This window comes from Schistosoma haematobium, chromosome 4 (genome assembly GCF_000699445.3).
Source record: "Schistosoma haematobium chromosome 4, whole genome shotgun sequence".
In the NCBI taxonomy this organism is placed as follows: domain Eukaryota; kingdom Metazoa; phylum Platyhelminthes; class Trematoda; order Strigeidida; family Schistosomatidae; genus Schistosoma; species Schistosoma haematobium.
In genome coordinates this window covers 37,212,271-37,236,164 of record NC_067199.1, presented here as the reverse complement: position 1 = coordinate 37,236,164, position 23,894 = coordinate 37,212,271, and the positions used below count along the sequence as shown (strand labels likewise).

Below are 23,894 nucleotides of genomic sequence, written 5' to 3'. Positions count from 1 at the left end.
GCAACAGACATCTCTTGAAATGGGGATACACCCAACTGATGAGTCCCAAACGGGTCGAAATGTCCATCCTAAATTCCACTACTAACTAAATTCAATCGTATACAAATCGATATGTTAGAACATCATATTAAAGACTGATAAAAGCATATATGTATCATTTTTTGTCTAAACCTTCCATGAATATTATCGTTTGATTCGAAATCTAACTATAAAAAAATTATTTAACAACTTCATATTTCTGATAAATCAGAAGCATATGTTATTGTAGTAACATATCTGAATATCGTGTCCTAATCTGATATCTAAAGAATTCAAAATAATCTAAAGGAAAGAAATAATTGTAAAAATAGTTTTCTATTCTTCTGGATATCTATTCCATCCTCATAGATATTATTAGTACAAGAAGATCAATGGATGAGTGAACTTGGATGAGCATTGCTGAGGAGTTTCGTATCATAACAAAACAGCTATCCAGTGCTTCAAAGTTTCCAGCGATGGTCTAGATTTAATTCATGATTTAAACTACGAAAGTAACAGATATTAGTTTGCGCAATATTATGTAGACAGTATGACAATTAACTCCCGATTTCAAGAGGATGAGTATGTACAGGAAAAAATAAGCCGATTATGCATTCAAAATCATTTTTTGTATCAAATATATCACAATCGATATTAATTAACACCGAATACATACTTTACAACGTACTAATCAGATTTAAGGTAGCAGTTAGGGCATTTTTGCGCGAAATTCAAAACGTGGTAATGGTAAACTTGTACTTTATTAGAATTTAAGTAAAACCTAATAATATTCAGCTTAAAAAAAGGCCAAAATTAAAAATCCAAGCGATTACGGAAATGACAATTAAAGAAACCGACTAGTCTTTCATGAAATATATATATATATATATATATATATATATATATATATATATATATATAAATAAGTGTATTTAAATTTTGTAAAGTTTTACGCACTTTTCAAGATAACCTTAACCTTAAAAGCTAATAATTCATCATAAGCATAACCTCGAATTCAAATTTTAATTCCTAACTGATAAGTATACTAAACCGAAGTTTGGCCCGATTTTCCAGCCGCTTCTAGTAACCTCCAGAGCAAAAACAACGTTTTACTCCTAGGTTAGTTCATGTATAGGAAAACGTGGGGAACTTATAGAATTACATATGGCCTTAAGCTTCTAGAAATTTCTGGAACCGTACTAAATGTGACAGCAGTATAGGTAAATATTCAATAAGACATGTAACACGTGAGTCTTCATGCTCTAGAAGTTTTCGAGATGAATACATTTAACACTGAATAAAATGTTTCCAAACCTTTTCTGATCCCCTATGGACTTTATCGAGGAATAATTTGGAGCTTTCTAACATTATCACTAACCTCTTTCGTAGTTTTAAGAATTAAACTATGCATTTACACTATCTGAATTTTGAATAGTTAAAAACTACCTGTATAAAATTTTACTACCAGGTTAATTTATAATCAGCCAAGGTCATACTGATAAAGTATATGATATGATGAGATTCATAAAATGACATTTTGAGATCAATATTTTGTTGGATCAGTTCAGTATAAATTTTATCCAATAATACCATTGTGAAATCTCGTCCAGCGTAACAACTTTATTCCTTATATTTATTCAGGTGAACTATATTTAGTGTACTTATGGTAAACTCGTGCATTTCAGTCAGTGATCTTGAGTGCTGTCAGAGGTATGCAGGCAGTTTTCACATCCCGGTTACCCACACCGTGGAAGAATTCTTCTGGAGGTACCTGAAAAGGAAATTGGATTAGAGGTAGTCTTAGTGACCTGAGAGCGTGACCGCAGTGCCCAAAGGAGAACTACTTGAGGTTCGGCACACAAGATCGTTTTGTGAGTAATTTTCGAATTAGCTCTGTACTTGCTGAGACCATACTGCCGGAGACGGATATCGGTGAGATAAGGCGAGGTGAGTATTTTTAGGGTCGAACTTTTATAACATCACCTTTCCTTGTTGGAAGGCAGAATCGCTGTTATGCCGGTTGTCTGAAGGAAACACCAATGGGGACAATCGAATGTATTTGACACAAAATTACAGGACTTGTTAGTAAAATCTAACAATCATAAAGTAAATGCTAAATTTGCAAAATATCCATCAACTGTCTCAAAATGACTCAGACTTCATTGTTCTTGCATTTTCATACAAACTGCATTCTGTTTCCATTTTTTATTGTTCGATCCTCTTGTCTCTCTGTTGCCAGACCTTCTGTTCACGACTAACATTACATACTACTTATGTTAATACAAGTAGCACACACCACACCGTCACACCTCTGTACAGTCAGCAGTACAATTTCGCCCTCAGACCTTAGGTTAGCTGCTTTTAATCTTACCGCTCTTAAACTGACCTGTCTGACATGGTAAGACCTTGAGGAACCAGTATAGCTCCACTGGTTCATTACGATCGGCAAACCCGACCACCGCGTCAATGCGGCAGCAACGGTCGGGTACTCATGTATTTACCCTCTATGTGACAACATTTTGCGTAAAATCTGGTATATAAATGATTATATTGTGGTCTAAGGATGGCATGATTTTAAGACTTGTTTAGAGACGTGTTTTTAAGGAGTCAATAGACTTTCATTGCATCGGTTTTTCGTGTTCTTGCTTTGCGTCGCGGTAATAGTAATGACTCCTGTCTACTAGTACAACAAGCAGCACTGAGGAATTTAAATGGTTCCTACCTGTCAATTTATGGTAGTAAGACTGGGGACGCAAAAAATTCAATACGTACATAACAGCGACAACTCCCCAAATATAACAGAAGGCGCGTGCCACTCTGTATAGGACTAATCAGCCATATATACCAAGACCACTGTGTTGATTTTCAAAGCGGGACTCAAACCCAGTACCTTTCAATTCAAACACCCAACAAATTATATCCAATTGGCTACTGGCTTGTGCAACAAGAGTGAACTTTATCCCATTTGTAAAGTTTTTTGAATGTTTCAGTTGTTGATGTTGAGGAAAGCAATTGATCAGTCTCCTTTGACATATATCCATGTTGCATGGATTGTCTAGATATTGTTCTTAAGTTGTGAGCACTTTTTAGTAAATTTGGATAGTGGTTATCAGTAAAATTCAAGATGTGCGTATGTGAAAAGGGATAGATTAATTTTGGACCTCAACATCAACAACAAGAAGATTCAAAAAACCGCTCATTAACTCAAACCTGCACTTCATATATAGAGAACAAAAGAATCGATATAAAACTATGTAACAATAAATGTGATACACTATCATTAGTAAACACATACTATCGTCTCTTAAAATACTGCTAACATTAATATTAATTCTTTATTTGTCGGTGAAAATAGAACTAAATAATATTATAAGCATTCTATGATATATTAGACTTAGGTGTTTATAATGCCTAGACAAAGATTATGAAGTGGTCATTAGTTTTGGACATTATATATAATACGTTTATTACAACACCATTATTATTATCAAAACGCTTACTATTAAGTTTTTGATTGAGACCATGAAACGATTGATGTTAGACATTAGATGTTCGAATCCCGCGAGCTGGATCGTGGATGCGCACTGCTGATGAGTCCCACAATAGAACGAAACGGTCGTTCAGTGCTTCCAGGTTTTCAATGGTGGTCTAACATCAATCGGTTCATAATCTCAATCAAAAACTTAATAATCTTTACAACCCCTATACCGATAAAAACGCTTAGTGTTTACTTTAAATAACTAGCCCATTTCATTCATAGTAATCTTATTATTAACACATCCTTATTTTCAACAAAGCTCTATAACTTTTTCTTTTAAAAAAAATAATAAATGCCCATAAACTTTTGAAATGGACAACCAACCAATCAATGAATAATTCAACCACAAAACCATTCCATATTCCCACTTTCATCTACATTTATCTTTACCCTGGGGGTGATGACAGGTACTACCATATATAATATATAATATATAATATATATATATATATATATATATATATATATATATATATATATATATATATATATTCACTAAGTGTTATTAGTGCCGTATAGATTAAGTAGAAACTAGGACGTGTTGAAAAGGTGAAGTTTATCCGAATTCTAAATTAGTCATTATATATGTATATGGTTCGTATGCACAACACATCGTTCTTTTTTGTAACCAAATGTATTTCTCAATCAATACATAAATATTAGCATGAAGCATCATACAATAATATAAACCAGTTTAATTTAATTAGTTAGTTAATTCTTTTTTTTCATAGAGAGAGAGAGAAAAAAAAATGTATTTGATACAGACTAATCAATGAATTATGCAGTTAGTTAGTTAATCAGTTAATTACATGACACCAAGTAGCGATCAGACAATAATTAATTCTAAATTATAATCAATTAATCCGATTATCCGTATTAGTGGTAAACAGTGATTACTGGGGTTACAATGTTTAATCTGTAAGTTTGATCAAATCTCAGTGATCAATGTGGTCATTAGGAGGCTAAGGGACGCTAGTTGACAGTGCATTGTTTTTTTTTTAAGGAGTTGGTAATAACATAAGCCTATGAATACAGTTTCCAGTAGAAAGCAATGTATATGTATATCTATTGGTTCAAGTTACTAAACTACATTAATCAGAACATCTAGATGAAATTATTACAATGAATAACAAAACTAGAAAAAACATTTTAAGTATTAGTGATACATAAAGTATATTATTCAAGAAGAAAGAATAAATTTGTGGAAAAGTAGGAATAAAATAAATTTCAGATTCGAAATCTAGGGATAGAAAAAGGTAGATATATCTGAGTCATTTGGACTGATTCCGTTCTGCTGACAAAATTCTGAGATAGCAGACGTAAACTGTGTTCCATTGTCGCTAACTATTAATTCTGGGACCCCAAAACCATTAAATAGTTATCGTAGTTTTCTGACTGTGTAGCTTGTCCTATGCGAAAACTTCCTGGTCACTCACTGTATGTATCAGCTACCGAACGGTAAGTTTTTATATGAAGTGACCAGTGAAGTTTAAGTGTGACTGTAGTATTGGCCATGATTTCAGCTTTGATTTTCGCAGTACATTTTGTCGGCGTGACAGAATGAAGTATGTCCGAACACCTCCATTCCATCCTCAATCCAATGGCCAAGTGGAACGCTATTTTGGTACATTTAAAAATATTCCGCGAAAGTCAAAGGGGGGCGGACCACCGAAGAGATTTTAGAGAGGTTTCTGCTTATCTATCGTTCTACACCGAATCCTCAGACAATTGACGGGTCTCTACAGTAGAAGCTTTATTTGGCAGGAAAATACGAATACATTTCAATGTCATTCGTCCGACGCCCGCTCTTGAGACTCAACGAAATATAACGATGGAGAAGCAATTCAATAGACATCATGAAGCACAAAGACGATTGTTCACTGTGGGTCAAAAATTACTTGCTATGGACTATCGTGGAAAACACCCTATATGGATAGCTGGTTGAATAGCGCAAAGGAAAGGAAGTGTAATCTATGAAGTGACAGTTGGTTCAGAAGTTTGGGTGCGTCATGTTAACCAACCGAAAGCAACTTCGATCACCAGCAACGAGACCTGACATAGAATACCTCTTGATGTTCTGCTGAACACCTTTGAAATCAACACTCCTGGAACAGACAGGTCAGTCTCTGTGCAAGCAAAAAGTAATACCACTTCTTTATTGTCTAGGTGGACAAATCGAAAGCACATACCAGTCACGCGGTTTCAGGTGGACCAGATCCTGCGAATCTGCTCAACGGAGAGGTGTTAACAGGATGTAGATTGGATAAAAGCATGTTCCGTGTGCGATTGCGTTGGAGCACGCTGATTGGCTACCCCTTGACTAATCAGTGCTAGTAGATACTTAGAGAAGACTCTAGAATCTCCTCATGTAAAATTTATAAATATACTAACGTTTTTCTTATTATGATTCCTACTTCCATCCATTTGGAATATAATTGCGTTCCTGTTAAACTATGTTCTGATTTGGGGATTTGTCGAACGAAATAGTGCTCAAGAATACTAAGCCATAAAAGTACTTGGGTCATAATAAAAGAAATCAAACTAGCATTGATTGGACTTCCAAGATAAGTGAAACTGTCAACATGTACAACTACTTCACTCCTCATGGTCAAAATAAGCGTTGATGAAGACCAGTAGTACCCTAAACAACATTTGAAAGCCAACTTAGTTGTATTTTAATACCGCATTTGATTACAGAACTTATACTAGTAAAAAGTTTTAAATTTTCTCTAATTCTAAACTTGTCGCATAAAGATCACATAGCGCTACCTGACAAAGAAATGAAACAGTTGAGATATTATGAAAACGTTTTACGCTATTGTTATTTAACTATAATTTCCATGTTGTTTGATGTTTTTTACCTTCAATGTTTCCATTTTTAACATGCAAAAAGAAACATGTTCATTGAATGAAACACCGTCTAAACTTACCATATCAGATAGTAAATGCTGATATCCTGAATGAATACCATAAAGAAATGGAGTTGGAGCATTGACAAATTCAATCAATGATTTAGGAAGTATAGGAACGTATGTATGACTACAAAATGGACAAAAATAAAATTAAACAATTTCTGAAAATTACGTAGAATATATTACATATGTAGTATTACCTATAGAAATCGAATTTACAATATTGTCATAACGGGGCTAATATTGTAAAAGTTGTAACCTCAAACTTGCGCAAGATCATAGATCGATTGAAGATAGACATTAACACTATTGGATGCCGGCTCAGTGGTCTAGAGGTTAAGTGTTCGTGCGCGAGGCTGAAGGTCCAGGACTCGAGTCCCGCATGTGATATCGTGGATGCGCATTGTTCAGGAGTCCCATACTAGGAAGAAAAGGCCGTCCAGTATTTCCAGATTTTCAATGGTAGCCTAGTTTATATCGACTCGTGAATTTAACTATTAACACTACTACAATCTCCACAAATCCCCAAACTTAGTTATAATGAATTATTGTTCATAGTTTTATTGTAATAATAATTAGATATTTGGGTTATTGTATTCCTATATTCTTCTGCATTCACTCAGTTGGGTTTTTCTTAAGTTGTTGCTAACTTATTACAGATCTGTTATTTAGTTCCCCTTCACTTATGGTGTAATTATATGTACATTATATTTTATTATTCATACTGTTGTGAGATAAGGTATTTGATCTACATGATCACACAAGTTCCAAGTAATGAACTGAACTTCTACAATAAAAGTTTTTCCAACTGCTGTACTCTTTGTTGTGTTCTGATTACAAGGGGAAATAGTGTGGAAAACTGTATCTTGAGTCACTATGTGTTAAGTATTGATCTTGGTCGTTATCACACTATCATCTAGCCGTAGTTCAAATAAAAAAGGCCATGATATCACTAGTTAACGGAAGGTCATTGGTCCTATACAGGCTATGTAGGTGAATTAATCAACAATCAGACCAGATAATACAACTGCCTACGTAAATAACAACCCGATCACACGGATTCAAACATACTACGGGTATCGTAATTGCATTTGTAACGGTCTAGATTATCTCGTTGATATTTTGACTATTTTGGTCAGTCTCTTTTACACAATGTCCATCCAGTGCAGATTGCCTCGAAAGCCATTATGTCATCAGCTTGTAGGGAATAGATGGAATGTGCACCTTACATTATTTCTTGTTCATGGTGGAACAAATAAACAAGTAATATCGACGTTGAGCAAAGAATATCGGGTGATAATGTAAGTCGGTTGATGAAATTATCAAAACTTCACCAACCATCGTAGTTGAGATATGTTACACATGTTTAGTGACTACCTCAGGTACATCGTAGGATGAAACAAGACAGAAAATGTTAACTTATATGTTAAGTAGTAATAATCTTTCATCCAATCAGTCATAAGTAACGTAGGAACTGGCTCATGAGTATATCAGTCCAAGTTTCTATACACCATTAGCACAGACAAGGAATTCTAAGGGCAAATTTCAGAGTAGTAGAGGTAGTAACAGTACTAGTGCAAATAGAAAAGATTAGACATAGAAGATATGATACAAAAAATTATAAATTAGTAAAATTAGTGATACAAGTCAAAACTAAATATAGAGGATGTAAACTGAAAAGAATGAATTTGTGGAATAATAGTAGGGATAAAATAAATCTAAGATTCAGGATGTAGAGATTGACAGAGAATGAATACATTTGAGTCGTTCCAACTGATTTTGAACCAATTCACCCAACGTCTGCAATCATTGATTACGATAATCACGAGGACTCATCTCTTCCATCTTTTCTGCTTTCACTGCCCACCAATACTCGTGATTATTGTGTAGATTTTTTGCCAGTTTACATTTTAACTGATCTCGAACCTAATCGTGTTAAGAGCCTGACGGGATATGTTTCCAGGTGGTAATTCTTCTTCTTGAACGCTAGATTCGGTTCCTAAGCCCTTCCAGTAACCCCCAGACCAGATCTACACAGCAATTTGTACACGATAGAAAAGGTGCGAAATATGGAAGAAACGCTTTACTTCAAAAGTTCGTTTATGTACGGAAAATCTAGGGTTTTTATAGTATCTTTGATGGCCTTGAGTTTCCGGAAAATTCTGGAACGATACTAAATATAGTAGAAGTATAGGTAACCATCCAATCAAAAACTCGATATGTGACTTGTCACTTTCTAGATGTTTCTGGCAAAAATCCTAATGAATGCTGATTGGATAAGATGCTTCTCAATGTTTTCAGAGCCTTTTTGGGTTTTTTTTCGAATTTTCTAGATCATCTCAACATCAAGTACCTATCAATTTGGTAGTTTCTAACACACGATGATCAAACTATCCATCAGTAAACTTTAGCAAAAGAATTCTTTGACTGCTTATTTTTTATGACTACTATCAGGAAGTTTATATATCAACGAAAAGAAGAAAAGAAATAAACTTTCCTTTTACATATAGAACAAAACCATTACAGTTATGACTGAAAACTTGCATACAAACATTTACGTACACAATTAGTTGATTACATACGACCAACGAACGAACGAATATACATATGGTCGCAAAAATATTTTTAACATTATGTAGTAAAAAAATTGTTTTTCCAGACAAAAATATAAAATTGAAACTAGAATGAATCTCTCTTGACATTTCCCTACGTATACATTTCTACACTACTGAAACCTCAATGAAGATATGCATGTGTTCATGTATGTGAATAATAAACAATGGTCCCATATTTGTTGTGAAATGGAAATTTTAAAACCACGTAAGATATACAACCATTTACACTACCATTATTATTATTATTATTATTATTATTATTATTATTATTATTATTATTATTATTATTACGAATTAACTTACCTATATTTTAAAGGATATAGTATAGAAGTTAATGCATGACATGCTTCCGTTAACCGATTTACACTACGTGAACAAACCAGTACTTTTTGATCACTTAAAATTGCAGTGAATAATAAAATCACATTATGTATGCCTAGAAATGAATAAAATATATGTATAAAATGTAGCAAAAAGGAATGAACAATAGTACAGATACATTTATCAAACACCTAAGCTGATGATCAAATTAATTCATGATAGAACTATTTAGTTTGAAATTCTAGATGACTTAAATTGATGGATTTTCTTGTGTCACATTTTATACTACTGTAACCATGGGCGCCTTTTTCTAAACAAACAAAAACCTAAATCGAAGTAGATTTCAAATACACTATTAATTACTTTTTGAAAAGTATCATTTAAGTAATCCAATTATTAATACCAAATAAGATTTAGATTCATTTAATATTGTTTGTTTGAATCTTCCCATTGATGTTTAGGACTGCAATTGATCAGTCTCTTATTGGTATATGTGCATCTTGTACGGATTGCCTCAATATTGCCTTAAGTCACAAGCACTACAAGCAAAGGATGATGGTGGCTAACAGTGGTATCCAGAATGCGTGTTTCGTCCTATTTGCTTATAATGTTTGTGGCTTAAGGCAATAGTGAGGCAATCCGTACAAGATGCACATATACCAATACGAGACTGATCAATTCCAATCTTAAACATCAATGGAAAGATTCAAACAAACAATACCAAATGAACTTAAACTTCACCTCATTGCACAAGTAGGTGGCTGTCAGGACTCCTTAGCTGAGTGGATAACGCGATGACGTTTGAAGCGAACGGTATTAAGTTTGAGTCCCAGAGTGAACGCCAATTATGGGATGCAGATATATCCAGCTGAGTCCCAAGTAGGACGAAATGCGCGTCCTGAATTCCACTGCTAGCCACCATTCATATTTGCTTATAAATAGGATTTGTACACTGACAATAAAACTGGTGATGTATTTCTCCTAACTATATTCTGCCAATCTGAAAACTCAAACTTTATGTGTCGATGCTAAAAATTAGTAACGTCTTTTACTTTATACTATTTCATATTTGTCGGTTAACAATCACTAGACTATTGTTCTGTTTAATTTCCGAAGTCAGAAGTATATAGCGATTGATGATCACTTAAATAATAATACTTGTGTATTATATCAGTCATTGAACTTAAGTATGAAGTGTTAAATTATGAACACACTTTAGATCGTTGATTAAATCAGATGACATAGGATGAAATATAAAGCATTAATAGTCTTGACAAATTCAGAGTTTACAGCTACTACTCCAAATTCAACATTCATACGCTTTTTGACTATATTCCGATACGATACGCATTTACACGAGCCGGTTCGCATACAATGACTTCAGGTTATATTTGTGTTGATGAAGAAAAGAAAAATACAAGGAATCTCTCATGTCTATAGATGGGAATCACTTTAGCAATAAAGTGGACGAACATTAACTCCTCTTTAAATCAAATATATATAACACTTTTCTGACATTCTACTTATCTAACGTCATTTAACGAAATGTCTGCTTTCATTATTCAGAAAACTAAAAGCAAAGTATAATAAATGAAAATCATCATGTATGTATATACACTGATTGATTTTATAAGAAGTAGGTATGAACATAACTTAAATATATGATTGGGTAACGGGAACAAAAAGCAAACAGAAACAAATAAGTAAATAGTCATTATATACACATATTCTTATGTAAAGAAGGATGAATAAAAATCTAGTATTAAATTATACATTTAAAACAACATCTTACCTAAGTGTTTAAATAGTAAAGCTACACAATTCCGTGTCACAGGTATAGTACTACAATGAGCAGGTTGAATTGTCTGTCGATCACCAACCCCTAAACTGAATGTAATTCGTGGACCACCTATTACAAATAAAATATAAAAAATACACTTGAAAAAAAAAGTTACCAATCGAGGCTAAAATAACAAAACAGAAAATATTTCTTTTGATTTCATTTGTTTCGACCAATGAAATTATGATGTTGGTTGAAGTTCTGACCATAAAACTACTGCTGAGCCATGAGTTTAAATGTAATCTAGTTACCTTAGTATTTTATTCCATATTGTAGTTCATTGGTTAGGTTAAGCGGCTTACATTTCATTGAACTACAGCACAAATGTACATTAAAGTAAGTTGCTATATTTGAAACATCAGTATAACAAGAAAAATTAGCAAGCCGTCGAAGTACCAATGATAATGTGTGGAACTAACTATTGAGAATATAGTTTAAGAAGAAGGGATGTATGAAGGAATGCTGGAGTTGAAGATCTAAAGACAAAGAGTCCTTGCATTTGCACCACTGTGACCGATTCTGAATCATCTCGACACAAAATCTCCAACTACCGATTGCGATTATCACGCAGACCCCAGATAGGTAGTCTACATCTACCGATATCGCTTTAATCAAATACTAATGACTTTATAAACTGATGACTTGTCCTTGTGTTGCTCGCCTCCGGTTTACTTTTACCCTACTTCCACAACGAAAAGCATCGCTCATCAAGGTAAATGGTGATTAGGCATACCTAACATACGAAATAAGATTGATGACTATAAGGTAAAGAATGAAACAGTGACATTGAACCGTTTATTTACAATCCTCAAACGTAAGTCAATACTATAGCACAAAACTACAGTAGAAACTCAGAACCTATCGATATGAATCACATTAATGACCAATGACTCTAAAGAGAGATGACACTATCGGGTTGACTATCCCTAGCTACATTTACACTTATTACCATGCTAGTCAACATGGGATGTTACAGTAGGCGGGATTTAAATTATTATCTAAAAACAGTTAACCACTAATCACAAATTCATTAGCACAAGACCTACTAAGTTTATTATGCTCGAAATTTAACTTTAGTAATCATACAGACTTATGTGATATAGAGTTAAACTTAGCTTCTAATGTTTTCAGTTATCTTACATTTTATCTGAACGTGTAACAAACAATTCACATTATGAAAACATAGAAAAATTGTAGTATGTCGATAGTGCAGTATCGGTAATCCTCAAGTGATAAGAGAAAAAACTTAAAAACTAAGTGTGATCATATCGAAAAGAAGATCCATGAAGTCTCTGACCTAAACAATGAACAACAAACAGCAAAATCTCATAATGTAAAATATATTTTAATTCACAATTGATTGATCACTAAGTAATGACTAATTTCATTTATCCCAAGTCCTTCTTAGTGTTGAGCGAATTCTATCGATCAATTTGCAGTGTGGTCACTAGTCTAAGTGACTCAACATCGCTTACACTACATTGAAATTTTAGGTGGTAATTAAAGATAGTCGAAACAACCTAATCAACCTAGCTTCTGTGTTACTTGGCACTTGTCAGAAAGGGGTACTTGTAATCTTGAGGGAACAGATAGAATTCGACTACTCAGAATGACTTAAGATACATGACATTCATCACAGATTAGTGATAAATCAATTGTACATACATCTGTCCTACAGGAAGTCAGTCGCCGTCCAAACAGCTGTGATAACGTCTCAGACTGTGAAGTTGGGCGACACAGGGTCACATCTGCCAGGGAACCTTGGTTACCTCAAGATTACAGGCACACCTTTTCGACAAGTGCTCAATAACACGAAACTCATGTCCAGAGTTTCCTGTCGACTACCTCCAACCGCCATCTTATGAAATTTTAATGTATACCTACTATGACTGACTAATCTAATAGTTCCCTTTCTTCTATAATTCAGACTATTATATCCAAACGAAGACTAAAAGAACGGTAAATTCCAAGACTAATTTATGGACTATTATTAAATATGTATTCCTCTACTCATAAGCTTTCGATTAACCCATTAAACACTGTTATACGATTTATTCGCAGTCTCCCCTACTCTAAGCTACTTTTTAGCTTGATAATGCATAATTGTTATTGTCTATTTTGTGATGTGATGCGGTTTGATCTGCTTGTATATAAACTACGTATGTCTGAAATATAAGAACGATCTTAGACTGGTGATCATTAGTCTTGTATTCCTTCTCTTCGTTCGAAGCTAGTTAGCATTGGACCAGCCGTCAAGCACAGAGTAACAGTTTCCTTGTCCTTGTTGCCTATTGGTTGCTTAGGGTTTTCTATGAGCATTGGTCAGTGCTACGACATAACACAAACAGAACAAGAATACTCTTTTGTCCCTTTGTACTATATAAACTTGGACTAATCTTGATTCGGTTATTTATTCTCTGCAGAAGTAGCTTACACTGAGTCATGAAACGTCAGAAAATCTCATTTTTCAACTTATTGGGATATTACAAATATATTATTTATTTATAAAAATCTATCCAATGCTCAATTTATTCGAAATTATCAAGCCGAACCTTGCTAATGATACCTAGAACGAGATATACTTTACAAGTGATTGATTGGTCACTGAGTAGTGATCAATGTCAGATTAGTAGTAACGTCTTAGGCTGTGACGTTTGGATGATGCGGGTCCAAATTCCATAGAGATAATACCAAATAGCACGAAACGTAGATCGAGCAAGGTATCTTAACAATCATCTTTAACAAATTAACAAGACTAACTTTTCCCTGCAAATCATAATTACCCTTCAGTGTGATAAAAAGTTTTATACACTTGATGAAGATGAGTTCAACCCCTAAACGTATTCTCTTTACTATGTTATTTCTCAACACTTTTTAAAACTAATAAACTTTTGGTAATGATTCTAACTAAATGAAAATAGATAAACATACTACACAATTGTTGTCATAAATAATACTGTAAGCGTTACTGGTGTATTAGGCTGTCAATCATATAAACAGTATAATTTTATAAATCCAAAAGGCACTATCTAAATCTATATAACCTGACCTAAAAAATAGACAGGATTGAAAAAACGTTGTATGCAGCACCCACCCACTAGATAAATCCCAAAATGCTTAGAAACGCTTGAAATAGAACGCAGATTCAGTATTGAAAAGAGGCTGTGCTACGAACTGACTAACATGTATACTATTCTCTCAATTCTCGTATTTACTTTTAAATAGGGATTAAAATCAAGTCCGAGATGAACAGATAAAATGACTTTTTCTTTATTAAGAAAAACTACCATCCAAATGATATAAATTTTTAGGGAAAACTACCAATCACCGTGAAAATCCTTGAACTTTTGACATTTTAAGACTTAAAAAAGGATAAATAAACTTTTAAACTAAGCCAAATGAGGTAGAAGAAGAATTAAAGTATCTAGTGAATGTAGTTGAAAAAGAAGTTAGCCTTACATTCACATTGAAAATGTTCTGGTAAGCAAATAGCATGAAATTAGACAGCACACAATAATAAACTGTTGTATTTAAGGACATAAATTGTAGTGAATCTTCGATAAAATGAATATATATTATCTTCACATCATTTTGTTGAATATCAATATAATGCCTAGTTAACACTTACATCAATTCCTAAAAGGTAAGGTTTAAAATATGATCAATTGTCTGTCTATATAATTACACTTGCTTTTGAGTTTTTATAATCAAAAATAGACCTATCAAACAATTAACTATAAGTTTCATACAAGTGTTAAATGTATTTTAGTGAAATAAAGCAAAGTTCGCTCTATATTTAAGTAGAATACTGAACAAAATGGATATTTCTTGTAATCGATGAACAAACGATCTTCAATTGTCAACACAGTAAGAAAAAATATAAGAATGTAATAGGTCTTTTGTTTTTATCTTAGACTGATTTTATCTGCCTTACCAATTTAGTAAATCATTAGGACACATAAAATTGAAACAGACAGAGTCAGACACTTTAAAAATCTTAGGAATTCACATAAAAATGAATAAAACAAATACGGTTTATTTTCAATAGTTTACACAGCGAACCGATCATAGTTAGATAACCACTGAAAACAAGTAAGTGATATACAGCCGTTTAGTCCTAAAATGAGACCTATCAACAATGCGTATTTACGACTCCTCCATGGGTCAAACTCAGGACCTTGAAGTCTCGAGACAAACGGTGGACCTCAATCAATTCGCGACATTTCCCAATGCCATTAGAGAGCAACTACCTAACACCCGACGTGATTGAACTACGATGGTTACAAATTCTTACTACAACTGAGAACTACCTTTCGAAATCAGTTACTAGAGTGTACCTTATGACTATCATCATTAGTATAGGGGAGTTTGTAAGAAGAGTTGAATTTTATAGTTTACATAGTATGTATTATTGCATTGTCGGCCTACTTATATGCTACTTTTTGAAGATACTGTTGAATTGATTACACTATAAAGTATTCATTTACTTCGGGTAAGAATGAATAAGGAATATATTAAAGAATTCAACTAACCAGTCGGTGGAACTTCTATGCCACCCAATAAAGTTGCGATCATTTGTTCTATTGAATACTGATGTAGTGAATCAGCAAACACTGTATACAATAAGCTGAGATTGTTCTAAATAAAAACATAAATAATAATATACCCAATGAAACAGAAAGGTTTAAACCACTTGTAAATTGCTGAAATCTTTTGTGTTTATATACTTATAACGTGACGGTATAATAAAAATGAATCTGTAAACATTAGTTAATTCGACAAAGATTTGAAAAGAGGTTTGTGAAAGGCAAGAAAAGTATATCTTCACAATAACCTCTTTATTAACCAGTAAGATTGAAAAAGAACACCTATGTTCAGCTAATACTTACCTCAACTCGATATGTATAGTAGGTTAGAAAAAAGTTAACAGCAGTACGTAAACCAATAAAAACATATCACTTTAAGAAATCACTGATTCCTAGTTTGAAGTAAGTATCAAGGTACAATGACCATAATCATTGGCTGTCAATTGAATGATATAGCTCATAGTCAGCTGTAATAGTACATATGTTTATTTGAGCCTGGGACATAAAATATATATTTCTTTTAGTCTTCACTTAACACTGCATCCTTGTTAACTTCCTGTACTGATATGACAACTTGAGCAGATACATAATTGTGCCATTTCTAGCATTCTGTCATATCATAATGAATAATACTCCGAAATCCGATAATGAACTTTCCTAACTGCATGGCTAGCGTGGAGTTACAGCACCAGCAGCTGGAGTGTTAGATATACATGGAGGCAAAACAAATTAATCTGTCCTACTAAGTGTACCATCGTGTGGGACAACAGGACAGTAGTGAAAAATCTGCATCATGCTACTTTACAACTCACATTCTTATTAACATTCAATTCCACAACAATCAAAGAATAATTAACACTTAAGGGCCACTAACAACTTTTCATACTATTCAACATATACTCATGACCTTTACAGTTGATTTCTTCTCTCCTCATTGTTGAGAACCAAAGAAATGTTTTCGTCATTCTTTGTTTTGCTTGTCTCTGTCTGGTCAGTAGTAATGGACACTATTTCATTTTGATGGAGTTTTGTTCTCTGAGTTGGATGGTTCAGAACGATGAAAGCTCCACGACCAAACCATCCAGCTCAGAGAACAAAACTCCATCAAAATCACCCATCTGAGCTACAAACCTTCTCCATCATCTCACACTATTTAATTTTTTCTAATAACTTGTTATATTTTAATATTAATCTGGCTTTTCAACCTTTATAACCACAAATACTGTTTGTTAAATTGTTGCGCAATGAGAATTAAGCAACTAGGTGAAATTTGATTGCGCGAATTTAATTTTGGTTCATATGAAAACTAACGCATTCAGATGATATGATGTCATTTGCCTTAAAACTTGAAAACAAGTAAATCAAAAAACCGAACTGTGACCAAAAGTATTGCTAGTCGATACGATTAGTTTAAGGCTATCTACAGCAGCTCATTAAACAGTGGCTGATCAGTGCTAAGGATCTTTATATACTGACCTATATACATTAACATATATATAATATCGGTGAACATTAATAATGTGTATCACAACAAAGCGTGACAATGAATCACTATTTCCATATTCCAATTGGTTCATAGACAGGATTAAGACCAATAACAATAAAGCACCGATGCTGATTTACATATTGAACGACGTATTCTTATCAATATATGGAAAAGAACATATTGATCGGGTTATAATAGTAAATTAGTATAGATATAGTGTTAAACTGACCATGACAGTCAAGAATTTGGGCCACTAATTCTTCAACTGTGTAAATGTTGTGATAAAGTGCCATTTTAGATTTATTTTAACTGAACAAGTATATTAACCACATGAACTCATACGCTTTTATGAGACATAACCTATTACAAAACTAATCAGAGAAATTCAGGTTGCAATATAACAGTTGTTGGTAGATTTCCCTCTGAATCTGTCCTTTGAAAAAACAAGAGACGATAAAATCCATACTTCGAATATATCAAACGACAATAATTAAGACATCAGTGGAGCAAAACTAGTCGCAACCTTTGTGGCTGGAGATGAATGGTAGCTAACTACCGTTGATGGATATTTATTTATACATACAAGATGGGATAATTTAGTGACACTGGATATTTCGTGTTGAGAATCATCAGTGTTTAAGCAACCCTAAAGGTGTTTAAAACTTTTGAACGTTCAAAGACCTACCTTTAGCGACACAAGTATAGTATTTTCGCAACTGAATCTTTAAGTCTATAAACCAATTTACATATTCTTACTCTTCAGTTTGCAATTATCCGGTTTACAGTCTATCTCCACGAAAAGATTCGATTTTACAGACAACCTATTTTATACAGTATATGTTCAAATATATTTATATTTTTCAGTGACTACATCTATGTAGAAGAAATTACGCATCGTAATTATTGGCTGAAAATTCTTCACACTAATAGATTAAACAAGGCAAAACGAGTGATGTAATATTTAAACTCATAATCCCACTAGTTTATTCTCAAAGGTATATATATGGTAACAAATCACTAATGTATAAGTCGATAAAGTCTATACCAGTTATGGATTCTGTATAAAATATGAAGGAATTACATTTAAATAAAACATAATTCTAATTTATTCACTAAGAGGGGATAAAGATATCAATAAAACCTAAAACTACTCCAAAAAATCCACTACTTGTTGAGGGAATGTTCAGAAACCTCGTAAACCCCAATTTTTTGAAAACTCGAAAGATATGACACTGAAAACAATAACTTACTTTCAATACATCAAAATGTTGATGACGAGCTAGGAACACTAAACATTTTGGTGCATAAAATTCCGGTGGACGTACTAAATTCGGATCATCGGTATCATTATAAATTGACTTGAGACCAGAGTAATTCAATACTTGATCTTGGAATCCGGTTGGTGAGTTTGCAGGTGAACTAGCATTGCTATTCATGTTCGTTACATGAACTAAAGAATCAATTTGATACTTTTCATCATTAGAAATAGAATTTGTAGTAGGCAAGAAAGTTTTATTTTTATTTACAACAAATGAACCATTATTAATAGGTCCATTTTGAGGATAACTACTGAATGCATTTCCTGTAGGTCTAACTCTACTGTGAGGAGTGTGATGAGGGATTTTCAAATTTATCAATTGACTAGGAGACACAGTTTCATGAAAAGTTAGACATGCGGCAAAATAAGGATTTCCATCAACATCTGTCAAATAAGCGACAAAGAATGTTGGTGGTGGTTTACTTCGGCTGAGATACCAACCACATGGCTGACAAAACTAAATTTGAAATTTAATTATCAATATGAAAGGTAGCAAATAACCTACTGTTTCAATTTTGAAATTGTAAGGGTAATCATCCCAACAATTTGTAGGAAATCTCTGTAGGACCTGCCCTTCACTTTCACCGCCAACTAGGGGAATAATTATTGAAAATAAAGAGTTTATAGTCAAGAAAAAATGCTAAGGTAGATGTAACTCGATAAAAAGTATATAACTGTGTATTAGAAAAGTAAACCTAAAGATGGGTGGTACAATGTAACACCAAAACATGCACATAACAAGAAATCATGTTGTGAAAAAAGAGGATGGAAAATGCGTGAGAATAAAAACTACAGTCAAAGCTGGAACACTTATTCGTTCGGATCCATTATAACAAGCAGCTTGATCGAATAGGGACTATCAAAAGCAGAAAACGTAAGCTCCAAAACCGACTGTACTCAGCTATATAATAGTAAGTTCTCACATGAATAACCAATATATTTAGAGATGTTACCTCCCACAAACAAAAGGATTTAGAAAAATCCACCTTAAAACTCAGTATCAGATCGAATGATATGCTTAGATATTCAAGGCCTTAGAATCTCTTATCATTAACGTATTTTGTCTACAAGATCTACATACTAGAGTCTAGAATGATTATCCACTTGATATCACCTAGTCAATAAGGAGAACTAGTGCAAACCGGCACTGTCAGATGAGACTACAGTAGGTACTCACTTCTGAGTTTTCCTTTTAAACTGGACAGTAAGAACTCAAAAAAAATCATATTATACTTCGTTGCTTTTTCTCAACGCCTACGCTTCGACATATTGACTAAACCAGATATTAGTTTTGTCAGGAACTTTCTGGCCTACAGAACTCTAAACGCTTAAATCTAATTGTGATGGGTAGTTTCAACACTTAAGCAGATAGATTAAGGACTCTTGAACAGCTCCTTCGGTTTCCGAACTTTTTGTTAGGTGAATGGAATTAATTGGTAGGAAGTACTGGGCCTAGATTTTGTGTTACCCGACACTCATCAGCAAGATGTATATATAATCTTGGGGGAACTGACGTCTATGGAATTCAGTCACATCGTTATCTTACACTTCTAGAAAGGATCAGTAAGAGATTGTTGTTGCCATCGGAACACATCTCAGGTGATAGACCACGTCCATATGACAATATGCGTTTGTCTGTCGCTTGATAAACAGGAACAAGACCTCTTCAATTCTAATTAAAAGAAAGAATATCAAGTGCATGTCTAGCCTAAAACCAACTAAGAACTTGACCGACCAAGAAGAGGATGTTCATACTGAGGTAGCCTAATATGACTCGTAATCGGTTATGAAAATAACAATGAAGTTTGTCAGCAACCTGAACCAAAAGATTAAGAAAACCTAATCAGTATGAGAAGCATCGACTAAAACTCATCACGAACGACAGAAAGGGAATTGGAAAGATAAGCAACTGGTTTAAACTGACCAAAGGAGTCGTAGTTAATATCTTAGCTCTTCCGGGAACTCTGATAACGATGGAACCGATGGAACTACTTTCAAATGTAACGATGGGCGCAACATGTTGAAGGACATATTGACTGCCATTAAGTTACTATTTAGTTGTCAGCCACATTTCATAGTGTGAAAAAGAGATCAACATAAGGCCTTTAATTTTTCATAAAAGTTGAAAAGAACATAACTAATTAAATCAGGGAAATCAGTTGGTTCGGATGAGCTATCTATGAGTGTTTCTAAAGACAATGACCTAGCTTTAAGTTAGATTGGTTGAGATAGCAGATTATCCAGAAATCAGATGTGATCCCATCAGACTGATACTTGTGAATTAGAGGGGGAGAGGAATTCTATAGTGATTACCATAGAGGAATTGGTTCGACCAATGATGTATCTGAAATATTAGCTTCGGTGACCATCTAACGCTTTATCGGAAACCAAGAAAAGTGGGGGTCTGGTTTTAGGCATGGACGTGGGTGTATAGATCAAGTATTTACCAGCCGTCAGGTCTTGGAGCATGCATACCGATGTCTGATTAAAGTTGTATTTCTTGACCTGACGGCTGAACTTGGATGTTAGTCGACAAACTTCATGGCAGTATCAGGCGTTAAGAATGCATTGATAAATTACTTTAACCTATTGAAAGCCTTTCACTCGGACATCGCCATTCAAATGAAGCAATGTGGAGTTTATAATGAAATGCCATTTGAACCAATTAGATCAAGATGATTCCCCCTAAGACGGTGATTGGAGGTAGTCAACAGGAAGCCCTGGACTTAGATTTTCTGCTACTCAGCATAAAAACCTAGTCGTGGAAAATGCAGTTCTAAAGAACCGAACACGATCGGAGAATGGAAACTTAGATATAACACTTAACACATAAATTCAAAGAAGATACAGAATGAATGAGACGATGTCACTTAAACCGACCTCGTGCTGTTGACCGTCATCAACCATCGATCACAGGTATTGTACCAGCCTCAGCCAAGAAGACTGCACTAACTCCAAACCCTTACTTTACAGTCGGACGACCTGCATCGTAATCTACTTCATACTTTTGCTTCTTTGATTACTTACGGTGGGAGTCAGTGCGGCACTTAAAATACAACTTGCACTTCTGAATCTGAAGATGGATGTGTGCGACGTGTTGGCTGTTTTTTAATGCACTTAACAGAAGAACATCCTTTCTTAGGTTTTAGTTAATAAGGGGATCTACATACCCTGAAGTAGAAACATGAACCCATGGTAGAATACTGGAGTAAGATACAGAATGAATGAGATGTCCATTACAGCTCACCTATGAGTGTCCTACTGGAAAGCCTCTAAAAGATTTTGCGATTACCTCATATGTCCAGTTTATGCAAGTGACGTGGGGAAACGAATACTACAAATTTAACTAGAGCTAGGGTCGTGAGTCATGATAGTTAGACCCACTACATAATAATTTGGTTTTGGCTAATCGTAATGACCAAGATTAATGCATTTAACCGACATAGTGCCCTATAGCTGATACTTGCGAGCTACGAATGTACTAATGAAATCAATATTGGTAAGCGGTTTGAGACACGTCGAATAAATATAGGTGATAATACTTTCACTGTGTAGTCCATCATTACAGCAAGTAATTCATGGAAACTCTATATACTAAATTAGATATTGTGCCTCAAGGAACCCATCATCATACAACAAGTGGGTGGAATTGAAGTACGTCAGCATCATACAGAAATAACTACTCACTAATGTTTCATAGAATATGTAGAAAAGTGTCCACAGTTTAAACCCGAAGAAGTTGTCGAGTTCTACATCCTTTTTAAATGGAATACCTCGGTTGGAAACATACCTGACTTTTCGAAATCGTATCCAACAACCACAGCATAATCCACCAGTCGGAGCATAACTTCATAATTGGAGAAACAATAACAAGGACGTCTGTTTGTGCATGTAAACACAATACATGGTTCATGCTGCTCAATAACATTTTAAGACTCCTCCTCTATCTACATTCAAGGAAAGAAATGACTAAGATGACCGTTGGAGAGAAGTTATGGGGTTCTTCAATAATTCAGATCAGTATCTAAAGGGGTTATTATATTGAAAGTTGGAGGACAAAGCTTGTGAAAATAACGATTTGAATCTACAGGTAGTGGTTCTTACCACAATTCAGTTGTTTTTAATCCGAGAGATTTTATCCCAGAAGGAGTAATGTTCCATAAAGATGGATCATTTGATAAGCTTCCTCAGATAGCCGATATATATACGTCAACATACGACGACGAGTTTTGGATACCAATTAATCGTGATTAATCTAGAGTGCTGAAAGTTATAAGCTATATTAGAGGTTCATTTCTTTTGCTAGTAATACAGACAAAATGAACTGTATGAACTGTCAGTTTGAGATGTCGTCAGTGAGTTAAGCAAGTTAGTTAAATCCCATGCCGTTCCATCAACACCGGAGTCTAGATTTTTGAAATTATGACCAATAATCCGTGATACTACTTGTTGATATAACATACCCAGGATCTTCAATCTAAATCTATTTTAAACCTATATGAATATTGACTTCTAACTTTCTACTAGATTCAGAATATCAGAGGCCTGAGAACTGAGATGAAATGATCATGTTAAAAGACTATGGAAGCTACGGCTGCAGCGCAGTTACTTTATACGGTCTTTAGGCTACACAGTTCGTGATTTCACTTAGTTTTCTCTTTCCAATTATGTGAATTACTGAACATTATGTAGTGTTTTCTTGAAGGTTTAAAGGTAATCCGCCGTTATTAAAAGGGATTTCAGCACTAAGACCTTGTCCTTCGCAAACATTTTGGTGATAGATACAGTGACAAAAAATTTAGTAATTTTCTTATCCAGCATAAAGAGCAAGTTAAAGTCATGAATTACATCATGGTTTATAACAACAGCTGCCCCCAAGTGAGCATTATAGTGTTGGCCAGGCAAATTTAAAATATCATGATGTATTATGCCCACTGCTCATTGCACTATATAGCCACTATGTCGTATCAGCCACCCTTTGCAGTTTGTCACAGTCTAAACAAGTGTCAACTACAAACTCGGCAGGTCATCTACTGTGTCCCGGAGTACATGATTAAGTTTGCGACATGGTTATATCTAATTAGTGTCCAAACATTTAAATTGACTTGATGTTCTAATCCTCATTCTTTTATGCTGTGTGTAGGATTTTTTTGCGTGTCCTTCTCTATACCTCTGGTACAGACAACTATAAAAGGATTGTAGTAATCAGGGAGAACCAAGCTCTCCGTATGTACTGGTATAAGATCTTTCGGTATGCAAT

The 23,894-nt window shown here is 34.2% G+C and overlaps 1 protein-coding gene across 1 annotated transcript in view; it reads right to left on the bottom strand.

Moving 5' to 3' along the window:
* SBF2_1 (SET-binding factor 2) overlaps window positions 1-22,503 on the bottom strand; it is a gene marked incomplete at its 5' end in the record, with an annotated part of 97,280 nt that extends 74,777 nt beyond the window's left edge. The window contains 7 exons of the mRNA XM_051216327.1: window positions 6,487-6,595; window positions 9,387-9,519; window positions 11,197-11,313; window positions 15,777-15,882; window positions 18,567-19,091; window positions 19,140-19,225; window positions 22,425-22,503. Coding sequence (XP_051066904.1) covers window positions 6,487-6,595; window positions 9,387-9,519; window positions 11,197-11,313; window positions 15,777-15,882; window positions 18,567-18,752 — 651 coding nt within the window. The remainder of the gene's footprint in view (window positions 1-6,486; window positions 6,596-9,386; window positions 9,520-11,196; window positions 11,314-15,776; window positions 15,883-18,566; window positions 19,092-19,139; window positions 19,226-22,424) is intronic.
* Window positions 22,504-23,894: the final 1,391 nt, after the last annotated feature.